This window comes from Dendropsophus ebraccatus, chromosome 4 (assembly GCF_027789765.1).
Source record: "Dendropsophus ebraccatus isolate aDenEbr1 chromosome 4, aDenEbr1.pat, whole genome shotgun sequence".
Taxonomy (NCBI): Eukaryota; Metazoa; Chordata; class Amphibia; order Anura; family Hylidae; genus Dendropsophus; species Dendropsophus ebraccatus.
Window position 1 is genome coordinate 139,209,404 of NC_091457.1, and position 20,037 is coordinate 139,229,440.

Here is a 20,037-nt window from a genome sequence, read left to right on the forward strand (position 1 = left end):
CCTCTGGGCGGGGCTTAAAGGGATTCTCCACTTTTGACAATCGCTTCGGGCCAGTTCACACGGAGTAAAACTGGCGGAAATTCCACTGGGAGGAATCCCGCCAAACTCTGTGAATATGGGTTGTCTATGGGAGGTCTTGCATCTCCTCTCTCCACACAGAAGAATTGACATGTCAATTCTTCCTTGCGGAGAGGTGCGCGACCCCTCCCATAGACAACCCATTTTCACAGAGTTTGGTGGGATTCCTCCCAGTGGAATTTCCACCAGTTTTACTCTGTGTGAAGAATCCCTTTAAGCCCCGCCCAGAGACCACCTGGGGATCACCCCCAAACAGGCACATTTGGGTGGGATTTACAGTTTACAGTCCCCAATGAGGACTCATCAAGGCCACAATAACAATCGACATTAAAAAAATTATTTAAACACATAAAAATTAAAACATTTAACATATCTTTAAATTTATAGCATTCCAAAATGCAAGCTGTACAGCATCGAGGCCTAAAAATAATTCCACAAATGAAAGGGTTAAAAGGGCCATGTGCAATGTAAACACCCGCCAGTATGGCCGCCATATGTGACCGCTCTCCCGCCAGATATCAGCGCTCAGGGACAGAACTTTTATAGAGATTGTATTAGAAAGTGACAGCCCCCCACGTGTGCTCTGACGTCAGCTTCAGTCCCATAAATGTATACAATCCCTTTAAATCCGCCTTCCCGAGGAGTCACCGTCACCGTCCCCGCCAGGGTCCCCCGCAGCGCCAGGTCCTCGCTGCCGCTCTGGCGCTTCCGCTCTATGGTCATGAACCTTGTACATAGACCAATCAGGGCGCAGTGACCTCCTCGATGGGCGGGGCTTGTTGATGTGGGCGGGGCCGGAGTGACGTAGCCTGTCTAGTTCTGTCTGTGTCGCTTGCAGGGTGCAGAGTGTGACACACCGGGTGTGCGGTCCATGCCGGACGGAGGAGACCGGAGCCTGGAGCGGCCCTGACATCCCCGGACTGCCCGTGTACTCCGAGCCCGGCCCGCAGCGCTCCCCCTCACCCGGGCTGTGCTCCGGGGATGGAAGCGGAGAAGATGGACGAGAATGAATGGACGTACCACGGGGAGGGGAACAAAAGCCTGGTGGTGGCTCATACCCAGGTGAGGGGAGCGGGGCCGGAGGGAGAGCGCTGCATGCTGGGGGCTGCTGCCGGGACTGTCACTGCCTGTGTGTGTATGTACGGTCTACCGGCTGCGTGTGTGTATATATATACGGCTGTGTGTATGTATATACGGCTGTGTGTATATATAGTGCTGTGTGTGTGTGTGTGTACGGTCTACCGGCTGCGCGTGTGTGTGTGTGTGTGTGTGTGTGTGTGTGTGTGTGTATATACGGCTGTGTGTATACTGCCTGTGAGCTTCCTGTGTGTACGGGCTGTGTGTATAATGTGTATGCTGTGTGTGTATAGTACTGTGTGTGTGTATACTGTCTGTGAGCTTCCTGTGTGTATATAGGGCTGTATAAGTACAGTGTAGGGATTGCATGTGTGTGTATATGGTGTTGTATAAGTACAGTGTAGGGATTGCATGTGTGTGCTTCCTGTGTATATAATGTGTAGGTGCTGTGTGTGTATAAGTGGGTCTGCATGCTGTATGCATATGGTGCTGTATATGTACAGTGTAGGGATTGTGTGTGTGTGCTTCCTATGTGTAGGGACTGTGTGTATATTGTTTTGGGGCTGCATGTTTCCTTCCTATGTGTATAACGTGTGTATACTGTATATTTGCTGTCTGTATGCTAAGGGTGAGTATACTGTATAGGTGCTGTGTGTGTACTCTGTGCATACGTCCTGTTATACTGATTGCCCCACGTGTAAAATGTGCAGGTACAATATGCTGTGTGTATGCTTCTGTATATACTATGTGTATGCTGAGGGCTTACTGTGATTCCTGTGTGTACTGTATGGCCTGTATGCTGTGCACGTACAGTGGGTATACCGTATGTATGCTGTGCACGTACAGTGGGTATACCGTATGTATGCTGTGCACGTACAGTGGGTATGCTGTGCACATACAGTGGGTATACCGTATGTATGCTGTGCACGTACAGTGGGTATGCTGTGCACGTACAGTGGGTATGCTGTGCACGTACAGTGGGTATGCTGTGCATGTACAGTGGGTATGCTGTGCACGTACAGTGGGTATGCTGTGCACGTACAGTGGGTATGCTGTGCACGTACAGTGGGTATGCTGTGCACGTACAGTGGGTATGCTGTGCACGTACAGTGGGTATGCTGTGCACGTACAGTGGGTATGCTGTGCACGTACAGTGGGTATGCTGTGCACGTACAGTGGGTATGCTGTGCACGTACAGTGGGTATGCTGTGCACGTACAGTGGGTATGCTGTGCACGTACAGTGGGTATACCGTATGTATGCTGTGCACGTACAGTGGGTATACCGTATGTATGCTGGGCACGTACAGTGGGTATGCTGGGCACGTACAGCAGTGGGTATGCTGGGCACGTACAGCAGTGGGTATGCTGGGCACGTACAGCAGTGGGTATGCTGGGCACGTACAGCAGTGGGTATGCTGGGCACGTACAGCAGTGGGTATGCTGGGCACGTACAGCAGTGGGTATGCTGGGCACGTACAGCAGTGGGTATGCTGGGCACGTACAGCAGTGGGTATGCTGGGCACGTACAGCAGTGGGTATGCTGGGCACGTACAGCAGTGGGTATGCTGGGCACGTACAGCAGTGGGTATGCTGGGCACGTACAGCAGTGGGTATGCTGGGCACGTACAGCAGTGGGTATGCTGGGCACGTACAGCAGTGGGTATGCTGGGCACGTACAGCAGTGGGTATGCTGGGCACGTACAGCAGTGGGTATGCTGGGCACGTACAGCAGTGGGTATGCTGGGCACGTACAGCAGTGGGTATGCTGGGCACGTACAGCAGTGGGTATGCTGGGCACGTACAGCAGCGGGTATGCTGGGCACGTACAGCAGCGGGTATGCTGGGCACGTACAGCAGCGGGTATGCTGGGCACGTACAGCAGCGGGTATGCTGGGCACGTACAGCAGCGGGTATGCTGGGCACGTACAGCAGCGGGTATGCTGGGCACGTACAGCAGCGGGTATGCTGGGCACGTACAGCAGCGGGTATGCTGGGCACGTACAGCAGCGGGTATGCTGGGCACGTACAGCAGCGGGTATGCTGGGCACGTACAGCGGGTGTGCAGCGGGTATGCGGGGCACGTACAGCGGGTGTGCAGCGGGTATGCGGGGCACGTACAGCGGGTGTGCAGCGGGTATGCGGGGCACGTACAGCGGGTGTGCAGCGGGTATGCTGGGCACGTACAGCAGCGGGTATGCTGGGCACGTACAGCAGCGGGTATGCTGGGCACGTACAGCAGCGGGTATGCTGGGCACGTACAGCAGCGGGTATGCTGGGCACGTACAGCGGGTGTGCAGCGGGTATGCGGGGCACGTACAGCGGGTGTGCAGCGGGTATGCGGGGCACGTACAGCGGGTGTGCAGCGGGTATGCGGGGCACGTACAGCGGGTGTGCAGCGGGTATGCGGGGCACGTACAGCGGGGGTGCAGCGGGTATGCGGGGCACGTACAGCGGGTGTGCAGCGGGTATGCGGGGCACGTACAGCGGGTGTGCAGCGGGTATGCGGGGCACGTACAGCGGGTGTGCAGCGGGTATGCGGGGCACGTACAGCGGGTGTGCAGCGGGTATGCGGGGCACGTAATACTGTATGTTCTGAGTATAATGTATTTGTACCTGTATACTGCATGTTCTGAGTATAATGTATTTGTACCTGTATACTGCATGATCTGAGTATAATGTATTTGTACCTGTATACTGCATGATCTATGAGTATAATGTATTTGTACCTGTATACTGCATGATCTATGAATATGCTGTAGCTATACTGTATGTCTGATGCAGTGTGTACTATGAGTATATAGTGTGTTTGCTGTGTTGTATATGTAATGGCTTTTAGGTATACTGTATTCTGCTTGTATATTGTATGCCTCCTGCATATACCGTGTGTATATATGGTCTGACCCCTGTGTGTATGTTGTATGTATTCTGTGTGAAGGCTGTATTGCCCCTGTGTGTAGTGTGTGTGTGTGTGTGTGTGTGTGTGTGTGTACCATCTTGGGACTCTCTCTGGTGTTTATGCTGACTTTCATGACCATGAGCTCTGCACACATCTCTACACATCCATATGAACAACACTTATGTAGTTAAACCTCTGTGCATCCTCTTGGAACAAGTCACATGTCAAAAGTGGGGAGAAACGCCTGGCTAAGACCTTCTCTCCATTTCTTCGTCACTGCAGGAGGTTTATTCTAGAGGAAATCAATGGAGCCTGTCTACTGCATTGAGGAGGGAGAGAAGCACTTAGTTGAGCACTTCTTTCCCTCTCGTTTCTGCGGGAGATGAATTCTGTAGGAAGTCTATTGAGCCTGTCCACTGCAGAGAGGAGGAAGACAAGGAGAGAAGCACTTAGCTCAGCACTTCTTTCCATCTCTTGTTGCTACAGTTCTATAGGAAGTCTGTCCATTGCAGAAAGGAGGAAAACAAGGAGAGAAGCGCTTAGCTGAGCTCTTCTTCAGCATCCAGACCCCTACTGACTAAAATGTGAAAACACTTGCCCCTCCTTACCTAAACCTAGTGATACAGGACTCCAATGCTGGGGCGTGCACCCAACTCCACGGCAATGTGATGAGCTGTTCTTCCCATGAGCCTTCAGCTAATCCGTGCTATGAACACTTTGATGTTTTATAGTCTTAGGAGCCTATTTGTATCACATGCCTTATGGACAAAGGCTAGTTATTAGGTTATACCGCCATAATGTGCTGTAGACGTGATGGTATGTCAGTAATGTCCCATTACACTTAAGTAGAGTGCATGTAAATGCAGCATGAAGTTATGTATTGCATGGATATGTACTGGTTAACTCTCGGCTGTGAGGGTCAATCCAAGCGGCACTGCCTGGGCATTGACCGTGTCTATATGTTGTGGTACTCAGGCTATCACATGTTCATGTCGTCCTGCTGGTAGTATTTTTTGTAAGAGGGTTTCCAGGAATACACATGGCATGTTAGTGCTTACCCAGTGTGCTGCTGTGCCTGGTACTGGAGCTCGGCCCCCGGGCAGGCACCGTGCCTCATATTCTGGCAGCGTTCCTGGAACTACTTGGATAAGAACCCATGACAGTGGTTGTAGTCATTGGGGAAATGGACCTAAAAATGACTGGTATAGGGCATCAGAGCTCTGAGGGGTCACATATAGTTTGGTATATATATATATTTTTTTTATTCCAGAGTATATGTAATATCCCAGTTCATTATAAAGGGGTTGTCCAATTTCATATTCCTTGGTCAAAAATTTTTTTAGATGGAGGGAAAAAAAATCTAGTAAAGGGTTATGAGACGTAATTATTATATAGTATGGCACCACCTGGTGTTCAGAGTGTGCAGTAATGTGCTCGTCCTCCTGAGCTGGATGCTGACGGACACACATGCTCAGTCACTATTCCCCCTGGCAGGTTGAGCAAAAACGATGTATTTGCCTTGTGCTGGAGAGGTACAAGTTGGGGATTGTGGATGTAGAGAATGCTGGGAGTTGTAGTTTAGCAGTAGCTGAGGAACCATAGGTTGGAGATGCATTGTAGTGTTTCACTATGTCAGTCTCCCTAAAAATACCAAGATATTAGGGGTGAACTCGGCCTGAGACGAGTCACATTATCGTTAGCTGAAGGATTTGTCTCTCAAATTTATGTAAAAATTAAAGGCAAATACTACAGCATCATACTTTGACACGCAAACTTAGGCCATGTTCACACAATGTATATTTTCGTTAAAAATTGGCCGTTATTTAATGACAGCAGCCGATCGCTTTAATTACTATGGAATCCCAGCCGGAGTGTATACACACTGTATACACTCCGTCCAGGATTCCATGCGGCCGCACAAAAAAAAACTGACATGTCAATTTTGTGCGGCCGCTATTCATTGACTGTCCAGACAATGTAAAGTGTGGCCCCAGCTTGACTTTACATTGTCTGCAATGGTTAATTGGAACATGGGCACACCAAAATGTGCCCGCATTCTAAATTCCAAAGAAGTGATGTTCCTCCACCCGATACTGCAGTACCGGCTGGGGTGAACTACATAGTGGCCTAATCCGCAGCAAGTTATCTGGGTGATTTCCATAGTGTGCAAGTGCTCTCATGGCGGAACTCTCCACCTGCCTCAGTCTCACACAGTGGGGGGAGATTTATCAAGCATGGTGTAAAGTGAAACTGGCTCAGTTGCCCCTAGCAACCAATCAGATTCCACCTTTCATTTTCCAAAGAGTCTGTGAGGAATGAAAGGTGGAATCTGATTGGTTGCTAGGGGCAACTGAGCCAGTTTCACTTAACACCATGTTTAATAAATCTCCCCCAGTGTGTCTATGGGGAGGGCTTGCGCGCCTCCGCTTCTGTCGCTCTCTGTTCAAAGAATTAACTTGTCAATTATTTGAGCGGAGAGCCACGGAAGCGGAGGTGCGCAAGCCCTCCCAGATATACTCTGTGCGAGACTGAGGCAGGTGGAGAGTTCTGCCATGGAATTCTGCCGCTTTTGCCTGGTGTCACCAAAGATCCTGTTCCTACCTAATGGGAGATACCTCTAAAAGGGTGGCCCTGATCTCCAGCCTAACCCTAGGTCTCCCTAGAGACACCATTTTTCTTCTCTCCTTCTCCAACGTGTTTCTCCCTTGTGGAAGGGTACATCAGGGGGATAACCAGCAGGAAACAACAATATATTTGAATTGAGTGGCTAATACCTCAGGTTCGCCTTCACCTGGGCATACATACAGAAAGTCTGCTATATCTGAATTGAATTACTTCAGATGGCATATGTTTTAGGTCTGTAACTAGCCACTGAGTCCACTGGCACTATTTGTCGGATATTAGATCAAGTTACAGCACCCATACACAGGGGACAGATAGAGACACTTTTATTGATGTGTGAAACGTGATATCAGCATGGTTGTCAACTTTGAAGTATATATATAGTTTTCCCTACAGCCCAGATTGCCCTATGCCCGTGCAGCCAGAGATACAGTTATTGAGTATTGCATGTAAACGTGTGTAGTATTGCAACATGACTGATAAAGTGCTGCCCCAACATAAAACTAACCTAATAGTGCAAACAACCCTGTAAGACTTATAACTCGCTGCTCTCCTGGATGTGCAGTGATATTTGGGTGAGTGTCTGAGTGGTGTCCATAGAAGTGGATGATGACCGGGGGTGAGAACGAAAACTGCAAGATTTCAGGATTATTTTACAATATAGATCAGGGGTAGGGAACCTTTGCTCTCCAGCTGTTGTAAAACTACAACTCCCATCATGCATGGACAGCCAAAGCTTTAGCTTTGGCTGTCCAGGCATGATGGGGGTTGTAGATTTGCAACAGCTGGAGAGCCAAGGTTCCCTACTAATGATGTAGATAGTAATGCTTGAACATTAAAGAAACATCACCGTAAATAATATGTTCACAATAAAACCTTGGTTATTTTCCGATGACGCATTCTCTGTAAAGTTTTACCTGCTATAATGCCGGGTGACAAAGTGACAGAATAGTCGGTGACCTGCAGCCGGTCTCCTCCTCTGGGAGTATTGCACAGTGTCTGGGATGGCTGGCACAGGAGCAGGGCACCCGGGGTGTCGTTACATTACTGCACTCATGGATGATGATTGTAGTGTGAGTGTTGTAGAGGTGGTGACACAACGGTGAAGCTGTAGATTTCCGCAGCGTGACCCGTCTATTTAGAGAGAACTATGAGAATATAACACGTTCAAGGAAACCGACCAATCTACATTGGCTATTTAAGTCATGGGTCCCCAAACTGCGGCCCTCCAGCTGTTGCTAAACTACATTTCCCATAATGCCTGGACAGCCAAATCCAAAGCATTAGCTGTCCAGGCATGATGGGAAATGTAGTTTTACAACAGCTGGAGGGCCGCAGTTTGGAGACCCATGATTTAAGTAATGGGACCATGGTGGCGAAATCATTCATATAAAGAAATAAAACATGGCCGACCGTAGTCCTCCAGAGTAGATGCTATGGCCAACTGGGTGTCCTTTCTGTAGAAGATTCGGCACTCGCCAGATTCTTTCTGCTGTTATTCTTTCTCTGTGGTACTACCATTAAGCTGATGAAGGCCATGTTTGGACGAAACGCGTCCTTACCTGTATGTACCTGGTGTTACCTGCACCTTAATAAACAGCAAAAAGAATCTGGTGAGTGCCGGGTCTTCTATACTATTTACCTGGTTCCTACCTCGAGCACCACCGACCCACGGAAGTGCTGTCCCTGAATAATCTCCACACTTCCTTAAATCCTGATCACGCATATAGAATAGTGGCTTGTCTATCTGCCGCAGTGTGTAATAGTGCCATACTGGGGACACCAGTGTCATTGTGGCCCTGCTAGTCCAGGCATGGGGAACATTCGGCCCTCCAGCTTATGCCAAACTACAATGACAACGATCAGCCAACATGAACGATGTCGGCTGATCGTTGCTGTCGTTTGTCTTTCAACATGTTGAAAGACAGACGACGAGGATAGCAACGATCTGCTGCCGTCACTCTGCGGAATAAGAGCAGTGGCAGCAGACTGCCGCAATCCTCTATGGGCTGCCGGAACCATCTAGTGATCACCTAGATTTATTATTTAGCATTATTATTATTATTATTATATAGAATTATTATTATATAACATTATTATTATTAGATTAATTATAACCCTCATCACCATTGTCATTAACTCAGCATCCAGCTCTTTACCTGCTGACGTAGTATCTGCCATTACTACAGTCTTCCTTAGTTTGACTTAGATTCAAACATTCTGTGCATATTCTGTATACACGGGCGATATGCTACGGAATGGACCTTGGAGCTCCCAGCATCACCTTACGGTATGATGCCAGGAGCTCCGAAATTGTTCAAATCTTTGTGCTACTGTACTGACACACTGGGGGAGATTTATCAAACATGGTGTAAAGTGAAACTGGCTCAGAGTCTGTGAGGAATGAAAGGTGGAATCTGATTGGTTTCTAGGGGCAACTGAGCCAGGGTCACTTGACACCATGTTTGATAAATCTCCCCTACTGTGTCAGTACAGTAGTGCGAAAATTTAAACAAATTTCAAAGCTCCCGGCATCATAATGAATGATGATTCTATTTTCTATTACACATACAGCACAGACGTCAAACCTGTGGCCTTTCAGCTATTGCAATACTACAATTCCCATCATGCTTTGGCTCTCCAGACATGATGAGAATTGCACTTTTGCAGCAGTTGGAAGGCTGCAGGTTAAACACCCCTGACATACAGGTGACCATGCACTTCGGATAGCTGTTGGCCAAATGCCAGTTTTTCCAAGGATCGGGCACTTGAATTCCAGCATGCCTGATATTTCTCTTTCACGATGTAATTTTTCAGGGGGGATCCTACACATTAGTCAGCTGGCCCTGACAGAATGGTCTGATTTATTTTTATTTTTTTTATTTTTTCCCCCTAATGTCCACAGTGGCCTTTATAGTCTCTCCTGATGAGTTGTATGGTAGTTTTGTGTTCCTTATGGGAAAATCTGGGAACGTGAAATCTCGCCCGCTATTCTCGCTATGGCGTCAGGACATGAGATGCGTCATTTACTCAAGGTGTGAAGTTACAGGATCAAAATAAATGTTCAGGTTAATTTTAGCCGCGCATCTGCCTGTGGCTTGTGGAGAACATACAGGACACTGTGTGATGGCAGAGTACCTGATTCTTCTACTCGTGGAACTTTACAGGAAACAGACCCTATTTAACCCCTTCATTGCTGGAGGGTTTACCCCCACCCACACCACGTTGCCCCAGGTGAGCTTTCCACTTGTAGTCATATTAAACTGCAAATAACTAGTTTAGGTGGGCTGTGTGCACCAGCCTGTGGCTGCCTAGCTGTTACACAACTACAACTCCCATCATGGCAGAATTGTGCGTTGATAATTGATGCAGGGACAGAGACAGTGTTTTGAACCACAGGTCGGATCTTCCCATACAGCCAGGGACGGTCTCTGCATTTGGTCATTGGAGTTTCCGGGTTCCCACCCAGTCGTGTTAACAACGCAGAACGACTTTGCAGTATGTACTGTACGTGTCTTCGGACAACAGTCGGTGGTGTAAAAGGAATTGTGTATTGTGTTGAGTAAGAGAACGTTACTACAATGTTATCTCTGTATTTCACAGCCAGCTGTTCTGAGCTGGGTAGACATGGATTCTACCTGCTTAGTCTTCACGAGCGCTCTACACACAGAGGGGGGTCCTGCTGTTGTTTGTGTCAGTATATACTCTAGAAGCAGCAAAGAGGACATTATAGAGCAGTAATGAACAGTCTACACTGTTAAGCCTTTGGACAAAATGTAATGCTTACAGTTGTCTCTCTCTTCCTGGAGGACAATCCCCCTCTTATCTCCCTTCTCAGCCCTGTCCTCTCTATAGACTTGTATTGGCAGCATTTAATCTGATCTGCCAGTGAACTGCTAGTTTATCATATAAACACAAGGTGCAATTGATTTTTTTTTTCAGACTGAATGAATGAAACTTGTTTTATCTGATAAGATATATTACAGTTTCTTAGACACCTTTCGATATGACAGAGATCACGTAAAGTCCGCAGTTTGATCATCAATGGTCATTGTCACTTCAGCGAAAAGAAAATTGCATCAAACTTTTTATTTCCTCTTCCTTTTGAGATGCAGAAACATTATACTAGGAAATATGCTGTATGAGACATGTGATGACTGTTCTCAGTATGAAAGCCATCCAACATATGTTGCATCATTGAAGCTTTCTAGAAACGAGGAAAACTACTGATCATCATAAATGGGAAAGGCTTAAAGCAACAAAGTGTTTAATGTGTGTGACTAATGTCTCGGCTAAAAGCTAATGGATGCGCTTACATGGAGGCGATGCGGTGGAGCTGTGCTTTTAGCCTCGGCCAACATGATGCTTTGTGAGGCAAGTCACACAAAGGTCCTTATAATGTAAGACGCCATCCACCATGTAAGTGAAGATGTAAGAGGGTCTGCGGTTAGCACTCTTGCTTTGCATCCTGGTTCAAGCCCACCAGGGAGCCAAACCTATACAAGGTTTACTGCAAGGAAAGGTTTAGGCTCAGCTGAACATTCATGTGTCCTCTGTGGAGTTACACGGTAATATGCTGCCAGATATTTGGCAGTAGCTTGTCTCTCCAAGAACAAAGTGATTGGGAAGTTAAAGCCCACTAGGTCTTTCTGTCCCCTACATAATCTTTCATCCAGTCCTGCCAAAATCAGCAAGTTTGCTGACTTTCCAAATGCATATGGAGGCATTTAGGTAGGGATTGGAGTGATTATATGGAGGCATTTAGGTAGGGATCGGAGTGATTATATGGAGGCATTTAGGTAGGGATCGGAGTGATTATATGGAGGCATTTAGGTAGGGATCGGAGTGCTTATATCGGGACATTTAGGTAGGGATCATAGTGATTATATGGAGGCATTTAGGTAGGGATCGGAGTGATTATATGGAGGCATTTAGGTAGGGATCGGAGTGATTATATGGAGGCATTTAGGTAGGGATCGGAGTGCTTATATCGGGACATTTAGGTAGGGATCATAGTGATTATATGGAGGCATTTAGGTAGGGATCGGAGTGTTTACCTTGTTCAGGTGACCGTTTTAACAACACATAAAAAATATTAAATTCTCCAGGTCCATTAATACAATTTTAAAAATCACTGTTTCACATCTTGAAAAAGTCACAACCAACGTCTTTCGCTCCTTTTGTCCGCTTTTATTCATGGCATTATGCATTTCATAAAAAATGTTGCAGCATTGGCTTATGGATTCATATAACATCCAAACAACTCCTGTAGGAGCATGTGGATTCCAAGTAAACTATCTAAGACATCAGCTACAGCCATGAGTAAGAAGTATCTGAAACCTGTCGGTTCTGAGTTTTTAAGAGGAAATTAAGTAAAGCTTTAGAAACCTTATGGAATACAGGCGATTTTGAGCAGTCCTCTATAGACTCTTATAGGGTGATTCCTGTAAGCTATGCAGACTTATGTAGGTTATCCCTATAATAACCACAAGTATTCATCCCAAGGTGAGTATACATAAATTTTAGCATGAAAGCAAGTGTGGTCCTTCTCTTTATGTGTCTGTGTGTTTTAGCCCTGGGATATATGGAGACTTGTTGCTGTGATGTTGTACGCAGTCTTGTTTGTTGTGGTCCCTCAGTAGTAGTAGAGAAAGCCTGAGCCCAGTCCTTGTTGGCGCTCATGGTTGTATCGTGCAGCTTGGTAATATTCGTGCCGCCGTCTTCTAAGTAGGTTTATTGATGGTTACCATCAACCGTGAAGCGGAGTTATATTAAGAAGCAATTTGCATGATGATTGAATCCCTCGTCCTCACAAGGTCACATGCAGGGTTATATTTATCCTCCATCTACGTCAGTGGCTGATCTCATCGAGACTCATCAACAATCTAATGGTTTGAGGGGCCTGTTCTGGGAGCGGGGCCTTCAGGATTTACATAGGGCCCCCTGGCAGCGGCTGATCTTTCAGGAACAAGATCTACTTAAAGGGGGAGATTTATCAAACATGGTGTAAAGTGAAACTGGCTCAGTTGCCCCTAGCAACCAATCAGATTCCACCTTTCATTTTCCAAAGAGTCTGTGAGAAATGAAAAGGTGGAATCTGATTGGTTGCTAGGGGCAACTGGGCCAGTTTCATATTACACCATGTTTGATAAATCTCCCCCATATTCTTTATATCTCCTTTTCTTACATTTGCCATTCGGAGACTACCTGGTTACCCATGAGGTCTGCAGCCGGTTTTCCCCAAATCGACAGGGTGTGGTTGCCTGCTGCCCTGTGGATGCAATAATAGTGTAACCCGGATGTTCCTAAAGTGGATGTCTGGGACTTTGATGGTCTTTATTCAGGGTCCATCATCCCTCCCAATCTGCTTTTTTTGGCAGAGCCGTGGCACCTGACTACACAGTGAATGGAGTCAGAAACCAACAGCTCCGTACACTGTGTAGTGGTTGGGCTGGGTTACTGCAGCTCATTTCCTTTTGCAAAGAAATTAAGTGGTACTCTGTAGAGAGAACTTTTAAAATCAACTGGTGTTAGAAAGTTACACAGGTTTTGTAAATTAATTCTATTTAAAAATCTTGCCTCTCCCAGTACTTACCAGCTGCTGTATGCTCTGCAGGAAGTGGTGTATTCTTTCCAGTGTGACACAGTGCTCTCTGCTGCCACCTCTGTCCATTCCTTGAATTCCGAGGAATACCCATTTACCCACTAGTTGACCTGTGTGTAAAGACATTTATGAACAGTACGCCAGGGAGAAGGTGCAGATTCTCCACTTCTCCCTGGCATATGCCTCTCGTATGCCCTGCTCGCCCGATGGGTGGGTTGGAGGGCGTGACAAGGTGGGGAGGAGGCCTGCTCAAGGTCGTAAATCATGATCCAAATCTACACCTGCTGGAAGCAGGTGTAGAATTAGTACGATGGACGTAGGTTCGGGTCCCCGGCCGGATTCATTAAGAGGTGTGCGCCTTCCTTGGGAAAGGGGGCGGGGCCTAATATAAGTACACAAGTACGCCGGTCTTAATGAATCTCCCCCCCCACCCCTTTGGCTCTATTTACACTGGCCGATTATCGGCAGACGGGAACCTTCATTTTGGCCTATGTAAAAGAAGCCAGCGATCAGCCGACAAATGAGAAATCTGTCCTATGTTGGCTGATCGCATCTTTTGTGCGGCCATTAAAATCTTCGGTAGTCACGTGAATGATCCCGGTAAAGGTGCCGCAAACCAACGCCAATCTTGCTGCAATAGTCTGCTGTGTAAAACTGCCCCGTTTGACAAAATGATGGTAACGCTGCAGTTTTACCGCCCAGTAGATTGATAAAAACCTTGTCATTCTGGTTCCCAGTGTCCCTTCTACTCTGACAATTTTCCACTTGCTCTATATTGGCCTATATTCCCCAATAACATGCAATTTGATAGTTGAACCGCTCGGGATTAGTACGTGAGGATTTTACTTGAAGGGTTTATGTTTAATCTGATTACTTTATATTTGTTCTCCGGAGTCTTGTTAATAGAGGTATGCCTATATATAATGAGCGCTGCTTACAGGGGGGCACTTTAGCTATAATACTCCGTGTGCATATAAAGTTTCCTATGGGAATTAATCCTTTTAACTCCCGACTTGACGCAGCTCAGAGCCAGGTAACCTGTGTGTCTGGAAAGTTGTGTTTTTTTTTTTTTTTTTTTTTTAACTACAGAAGACTGTATAGCTGAGCGACTTATAAAATCTAATTGGCTTCTAGATGAGTTAATCCTGGGGCTGGGCGGTATACCGTGAAAATACCGATACCGTCTCTGGCGTCGGTTAACCGACCTCAACTTTGCCAGGACGGTATGTGCGGTATTTTCACTATTTCGCCGTCTGAGCCGTGAGCTGCACAGGTTGGAGGATGTCATTAGAGATGAGCGGACCGCATGTCATATGTGCTGTGTGTGCAGGGAAGCACAGACAGCGCATAGGAGACTGGCACTGTGTCTAAGCGCCCCTGCCACCCCCAACCCCCGCCCGGCGTGTCAGAGCGGCCCGGTAGTCTCAGTCCGCCCCAGCGCCCACCGACCCAACACGGCACAGCACAACCCCCCCGGCGTGTCAGAGCGCTCCGCATCACCCGCCCGGCACACCGCCCCTGCTCGTCTTAGCCAGTTACAGAGGCCCGGCACAGGGGAGCCGCCACCCGTCCGTCCCAGCGCCCCCCAACCTGCCCGGCGTGTCAGAGCATGAGCAGTTACTACTGTGCCGCTCTAACATGCCGGGCAGGTTGGGGGACGCTGGGACGGGCGGGTGGCGGCTCCGCTGTGCCGTGCCGGGTTGGTTGTCGCTGTGCCGGCCCGCTGAAACTGTCTGAGACAAGCAGGGGCCGTGTGTCGTGACAGGCAGGTGATGCGGGGCGCTCGGGGACGCTGGGACGGATGGGTTGGTTGGCGCTGTGCCGGGGCCCCTGAGTCACTAAAAATCAATCACTAAATAAAAAATCATTAACCGTCATTCAATCTTCCTAAAATCTCCACCGTAGTCTGATCACTATGCACGCAGCTATCAGGGCGGCCAGTAAAGTTCTCATTAGCACCAGGGAACAGTCAGCAATAGATTTATTCACAATCCATGTGAAAAACAGGTGACGTTTCTGACCACAGAAACGTCACCTGTTTTTCACATGGATTGTGAATAAATCTACACGTTTTTTCATTCAATTGGAGTGCTGCTACCTTTTGGACACAGACAGACAGAATTGATAAGAATAGAAAGATAGATATCTTCACAGCGTGTCAGCACAGTGCCATCTACAGCCCCCCTATAATGTGCCACTCAGTGTCTCCATAACTGAGCCTTTGTACTGTCACCTATACATAACATACTGTATACCCATTATATATACTGTATGTCCCTGTACTCTGGGTCCCTATAGTACATAGCTATATACCTGCATATACACATCCTGTAGTGTGTCCATCGCTGTAAACCTGTATATACACATCCTGTAGTGTGTACATAGCCGTATACCTGTATATACACGTCCTCTAGTGTGTCCATAGCTGTATGCTGTATACCTGTATATACACGTCCTGTAGTGTGCACATAGCTGTATACCTGTATATACACGTCCTGTGGTTTGTACATAGCTGTATTCTGTATACCTGTATATACACGTCTTGTAATGTGTACCTAGCTTGGGTTGCTGTTCATTGAGTTACTGTACTTTTTTTTAACTTTATTGAAACAAAATATCCCTAGTTTGGCATGGCCAAATGGGTGTGGCTTGTAAAAAGGGGCGTGTCATATTTATCGTCCAATTATCGTTACCGCAGCTACATATGCGATAAACCGCGATATTGATTTAGGCCAATATCGCCCAGCCCTAGTTAATCCTATGAAAAATATTATATTAGAAAATTCTTAAAGGGGAACACATAGTAGTTTCCAGATGTACGGCAGTCCGACCTGCAGAAAAATGCAGAATGTGATAGTTCTGACTCCTGGCGACCCACCAATCAGCTGAATGTAGGGGTCTCAAAGCTCTTATAAGAGCTGCATTGCCCTGGTTTTCCAGGTACAGTGCCATACATTTGGCGGTGGTTGTACCTGGTATTACATCGGAGTCCTATTCACTTGAGCTTCTTTTCCACGTAAAAAATCACAGAGACGTAGAACTCACTAGAGTGCTGTGGTCTCTCTAATCAGCAGACCTCCTAGCTGGGGGTGCTGAGACTAGGACCACCACAAATTCAATACCTGTGTTGCATCCTAAGGATAGGCTGTAAATGTTAAAGCACCGTAAATTAACAGTAAAAAATGTGGCCTGTTGAGACCCCCGCTGATCGCTTCACCCCCCAGCTTACTTACTGCAGGATATTCTATAGTATATTTATGGAACCCATCTCCTGCCAGGGGTCGGATACAGTAACAAGCCGAGGGGTGAAGCACTTAGCCATGGGCTTCTCCTGGCTCTAATGATCAGGTCTGAACAGTTTTACGCCATGGGATCAAACTTTTGACTTGTCTTTGTGACATCCAATTTTTTTTAAAGTGACAGTAGCACTATAAATTCCCTAAAACACCCCTTCTTAGGCTGGTAATGCAGTGAGGCCACCAGTGAGATATTTCCAATTTGTAGACTATGACCGAATGGCTCCTGTTTTCCTGGGCCTTGTTTTCTACTTACACAGCAGCTTTCACATATTTTGCTGAGTACGGCTGCCGCTGGGCATCCCAAATAAAGCCCTGCACGAACACTTGGATAGAGACCTAAAATGTGTCATGGCTATTCAGTCACTTACAACAACACAACAACGCTGTCCAGACATCTAAAAAATGTTGCATGTTTGCTCCAAACCTATAGCAATTGTGCACCAGGCATATTCAGATCTAAGGGGAGGTAGTAGAAATCTAATTTTTTTTCCCGGATTTTTATAGATTTAGTAATGTTAATAAAGAGCGCTTGTACTGAGAAGACAACTGCCAGCACCGTGATCACATAACAGGAGATAAGCTGGGTTCCCACAGTCTCCGCCGGCCCTATTGCCTAATACTATGACATCCTGTTAGATTGTGTCACATGGAGACTGCCTTGTATCTCTCACATGGAACTACATTGGCAGCTTTGTTTATAGAGCGGCAGCTGACACACATAAGCTGTGATACATGACTGATATACCGTGCATAGAAAACACACCAAACACATCAATGTGCAAGAACAACAGCTTGCAGTGTATTGTAATACTGTACATGCAAGCTATATAACTGTATGCTGCAAAATAAAGATGGGGGAAATTACTTTAAGCAGAGATCCGCACATCTTGAGTGCAAAACCTTTACTAAAAACTCATTGTAAAGAATTTTTTTTAGCCTACACGTTTGTCATATTAATGGGAAAACTCTTTTCAAAGAGGAAATTAATTTTTGTCAAATCAACTGGAAGCAGAAAGTTTATATAAATTTGTAGATTACTTTTATCCAAAAATCTTAAAGGGGTAATCCACTCAAACATAACTTTTCATATGTTGCTGCCCTTTCATGCTCATTATCTATTCAGTCTCCTTCCCCCAGTTCTGAGCTGCTTCTTTCTGCTGAAGATGCAGAAAACTGTGTGTGAACTTTTCTCTCAGTCTCCCCCTCCTCCCTTCTGCGATGGATGATGTAAACAAGTCCCTATCTGCAACTTTGTAATGCTGGGAGCATTCATCACGGTCAGTTTGACGTTTGACATCAAATTAACCCTCACAGCATTACAAAGAAGCTACAAAGTTGCAGATAAAGCCTGCCAGGGACTTGTTTACGTCAGCCGTCTTGAAAGGGAGGGGAGAGAAAAGCTCACAGGCATTTTATGTGTCTTTAGCAGAAAACAGCAGCTCATAACTGGGGGAATGAGACTGAATTGATGATAAGTATGGAAGGAATTGTTAGTCTCACCATGGGCAGCAACATATGTTTGAGTGGAATACCCCATAAGTTTTGTAGTACTTATCAGCTGCTTTATACCCTGCAGGAAGTGGTGTATTTCCAGCCTGATATGATGCTCTCTTCTGTCCAGAGCAGTGGCAAATCCCCATAGAAAACCTTTCCTGCCTTGAACAGTTCCTGACACGGACAGAGGTGGCAGCAGAGAGCACTGTGCCAGACTGGGAAGAATACACCACTTCCTGCAGGACATACAGCAACTGATAAGTATTGGACAACTTGAGACTTTTAAATAAAAGTAATTAATTTAGAAATCTATATAGCTATCCGACACTAGTTAATTTGAAAAAAAAAAAAAACAATCACCAGAGTACCCCTTTAATGTAATAAAGGCACAAAAGTCATGTCTACATGAACATATGGTGTGATCTCTCAGAAATATCTCTATAGATGGCTGTTCCCTATTGTGAACCGGAAATACCAGGTCACATGTCCCTTTTAATGGTAGATGTAACCTTTTTAGAACTAAATCTTACTGCACCAGTCTACAGTGACTAATAGTTCAGGTGCAGTGAAATCCCATGACGGAAGAGAGCTGACTAAACATGGCATTAGTCAGTGACCGACCCTGACTCTACTATGACCAATTGTGCTGCAAGAGGTCAAATTCCTGGGGCTGCTAATAGGTAGCTGTGCCCGGAGTCATTGCCCGGCCAGGTGCATTCCAGGAGCTGATCTGGTAGTTTTGTGACCGGTGTCTGATGTAATACAAACACATTAGGGAATTATCAATCTGATAAATCTCTCTGCCGCTGGGTTAACACTTTGCCTTCCAGTCCTAAAACTGGAAGTGATGCAACTATAAAGCAGGCTGGCGGCTATATCGCCTAACACCACCATAGACCTGCATACTAGCCTGAGTATATGTATATGTTTGATGAGGAAGAGGGGTAATCTGCTGCCAGACCTCTCCCTATCTCCGCCATGTCCACAGAGAGTCATAAGGGAAATAAGATAGGTGTAATGGTATCTCCTGGCTTTGTAGTAATATGGGGCATAGTGATATGCAGTAACCTTCTTATGCAATGGGACTTTAATATATCCTGTTCCCATAGTAGGACAGAGTCTTTATGGCAGACAGCTTGCCTCATCCCCCGTGACGTCACTGCTGGGTAGGTCATGGCAGGGAGGGAGGACTTCTTGTTAAAACTACAATCACATTTTCCTTTATAAAATCTCTTTAGCCTCTTGTTCACACCAGTTTTTGTTTTTGTTTGCTGCCCTATGGCCTAGGTGTGGGATCCTACGTAGGAGACATTGTGGGATAGGAGATTCTTGGCTCAGTGTAATGGGAGCAGTAACTACACTAACCATATAGATCAGGGGTGTTGCACTCAGGCCCTCCAGCTGTTGCAAAACTACAATTCCCATCATGCCTGGGGAAGCTTTGGCTGTCCATACATGATTGGAATTGTAGTTTTGTAACAGCTGGAGGGTCTGAGTTTTAAACCGGTTATATAGATGGTGGAAACAATGTGACTACAAGTCACAGGTTATAGGAAAACGTGCAATTTGGACAAGTAACATGGACAAGTAACATGTTTCTTTTAACAGTAAAATTAATATACAATGGTGCCTTGGATTACAAGCATAATTAGTTCAGGGACCGTGCTTGTAATCCAAATCCACTCTTACACCAAAGCAAATTTTCCTATAAGAAATCACTGATCACTGAGGGTCTGCATAGCGGGGTCTACAGCTCTGTACTCTGACCCAGGAAGTCTCCCTCACCTTCCAAATCATAGCATATCCACTTCAGGCTGGGGCTTGCATCAGGGGACAGGACAGTGGAGGTAATCTCCATAGCTGTAACCCCTCTTTCCCCGGACAGAGTGCTGCATGTATGTGCCCACATCTCTCCCGCTCATTCCTTCATACTCCCTGCAGTCTCTGTCAGTCCTTGTGTTTCCCA

The 20,037-nt window shown here is 46.5% G+C and overlaps 1 protein-coding gene across 1 annotated transcript in view; it reads left to right on the forward strand.

The window, feature by feature from the left end:
• Positions 1-910: 910 nt before the first annotated feature.
• The window catches only part of IPPK (inositol-pentakisphosphate 2-kinase), a 48,456-nt gene continuing 29,329 nt past the window's right edge, over positions 911-20,037 (forward strand). Inside the window, exon 1 of the mRNA XM_069967181.1 lies at positions 911-1,140. Coding sequence (XP_069823282.1) covers positions 1,060-1,140 — 81 coding nt within the window. The 5' untranslated portion in view covers positions 911-1,059. The remainder of the gene's footprint in view (positions 1,141-20,037) is intronic.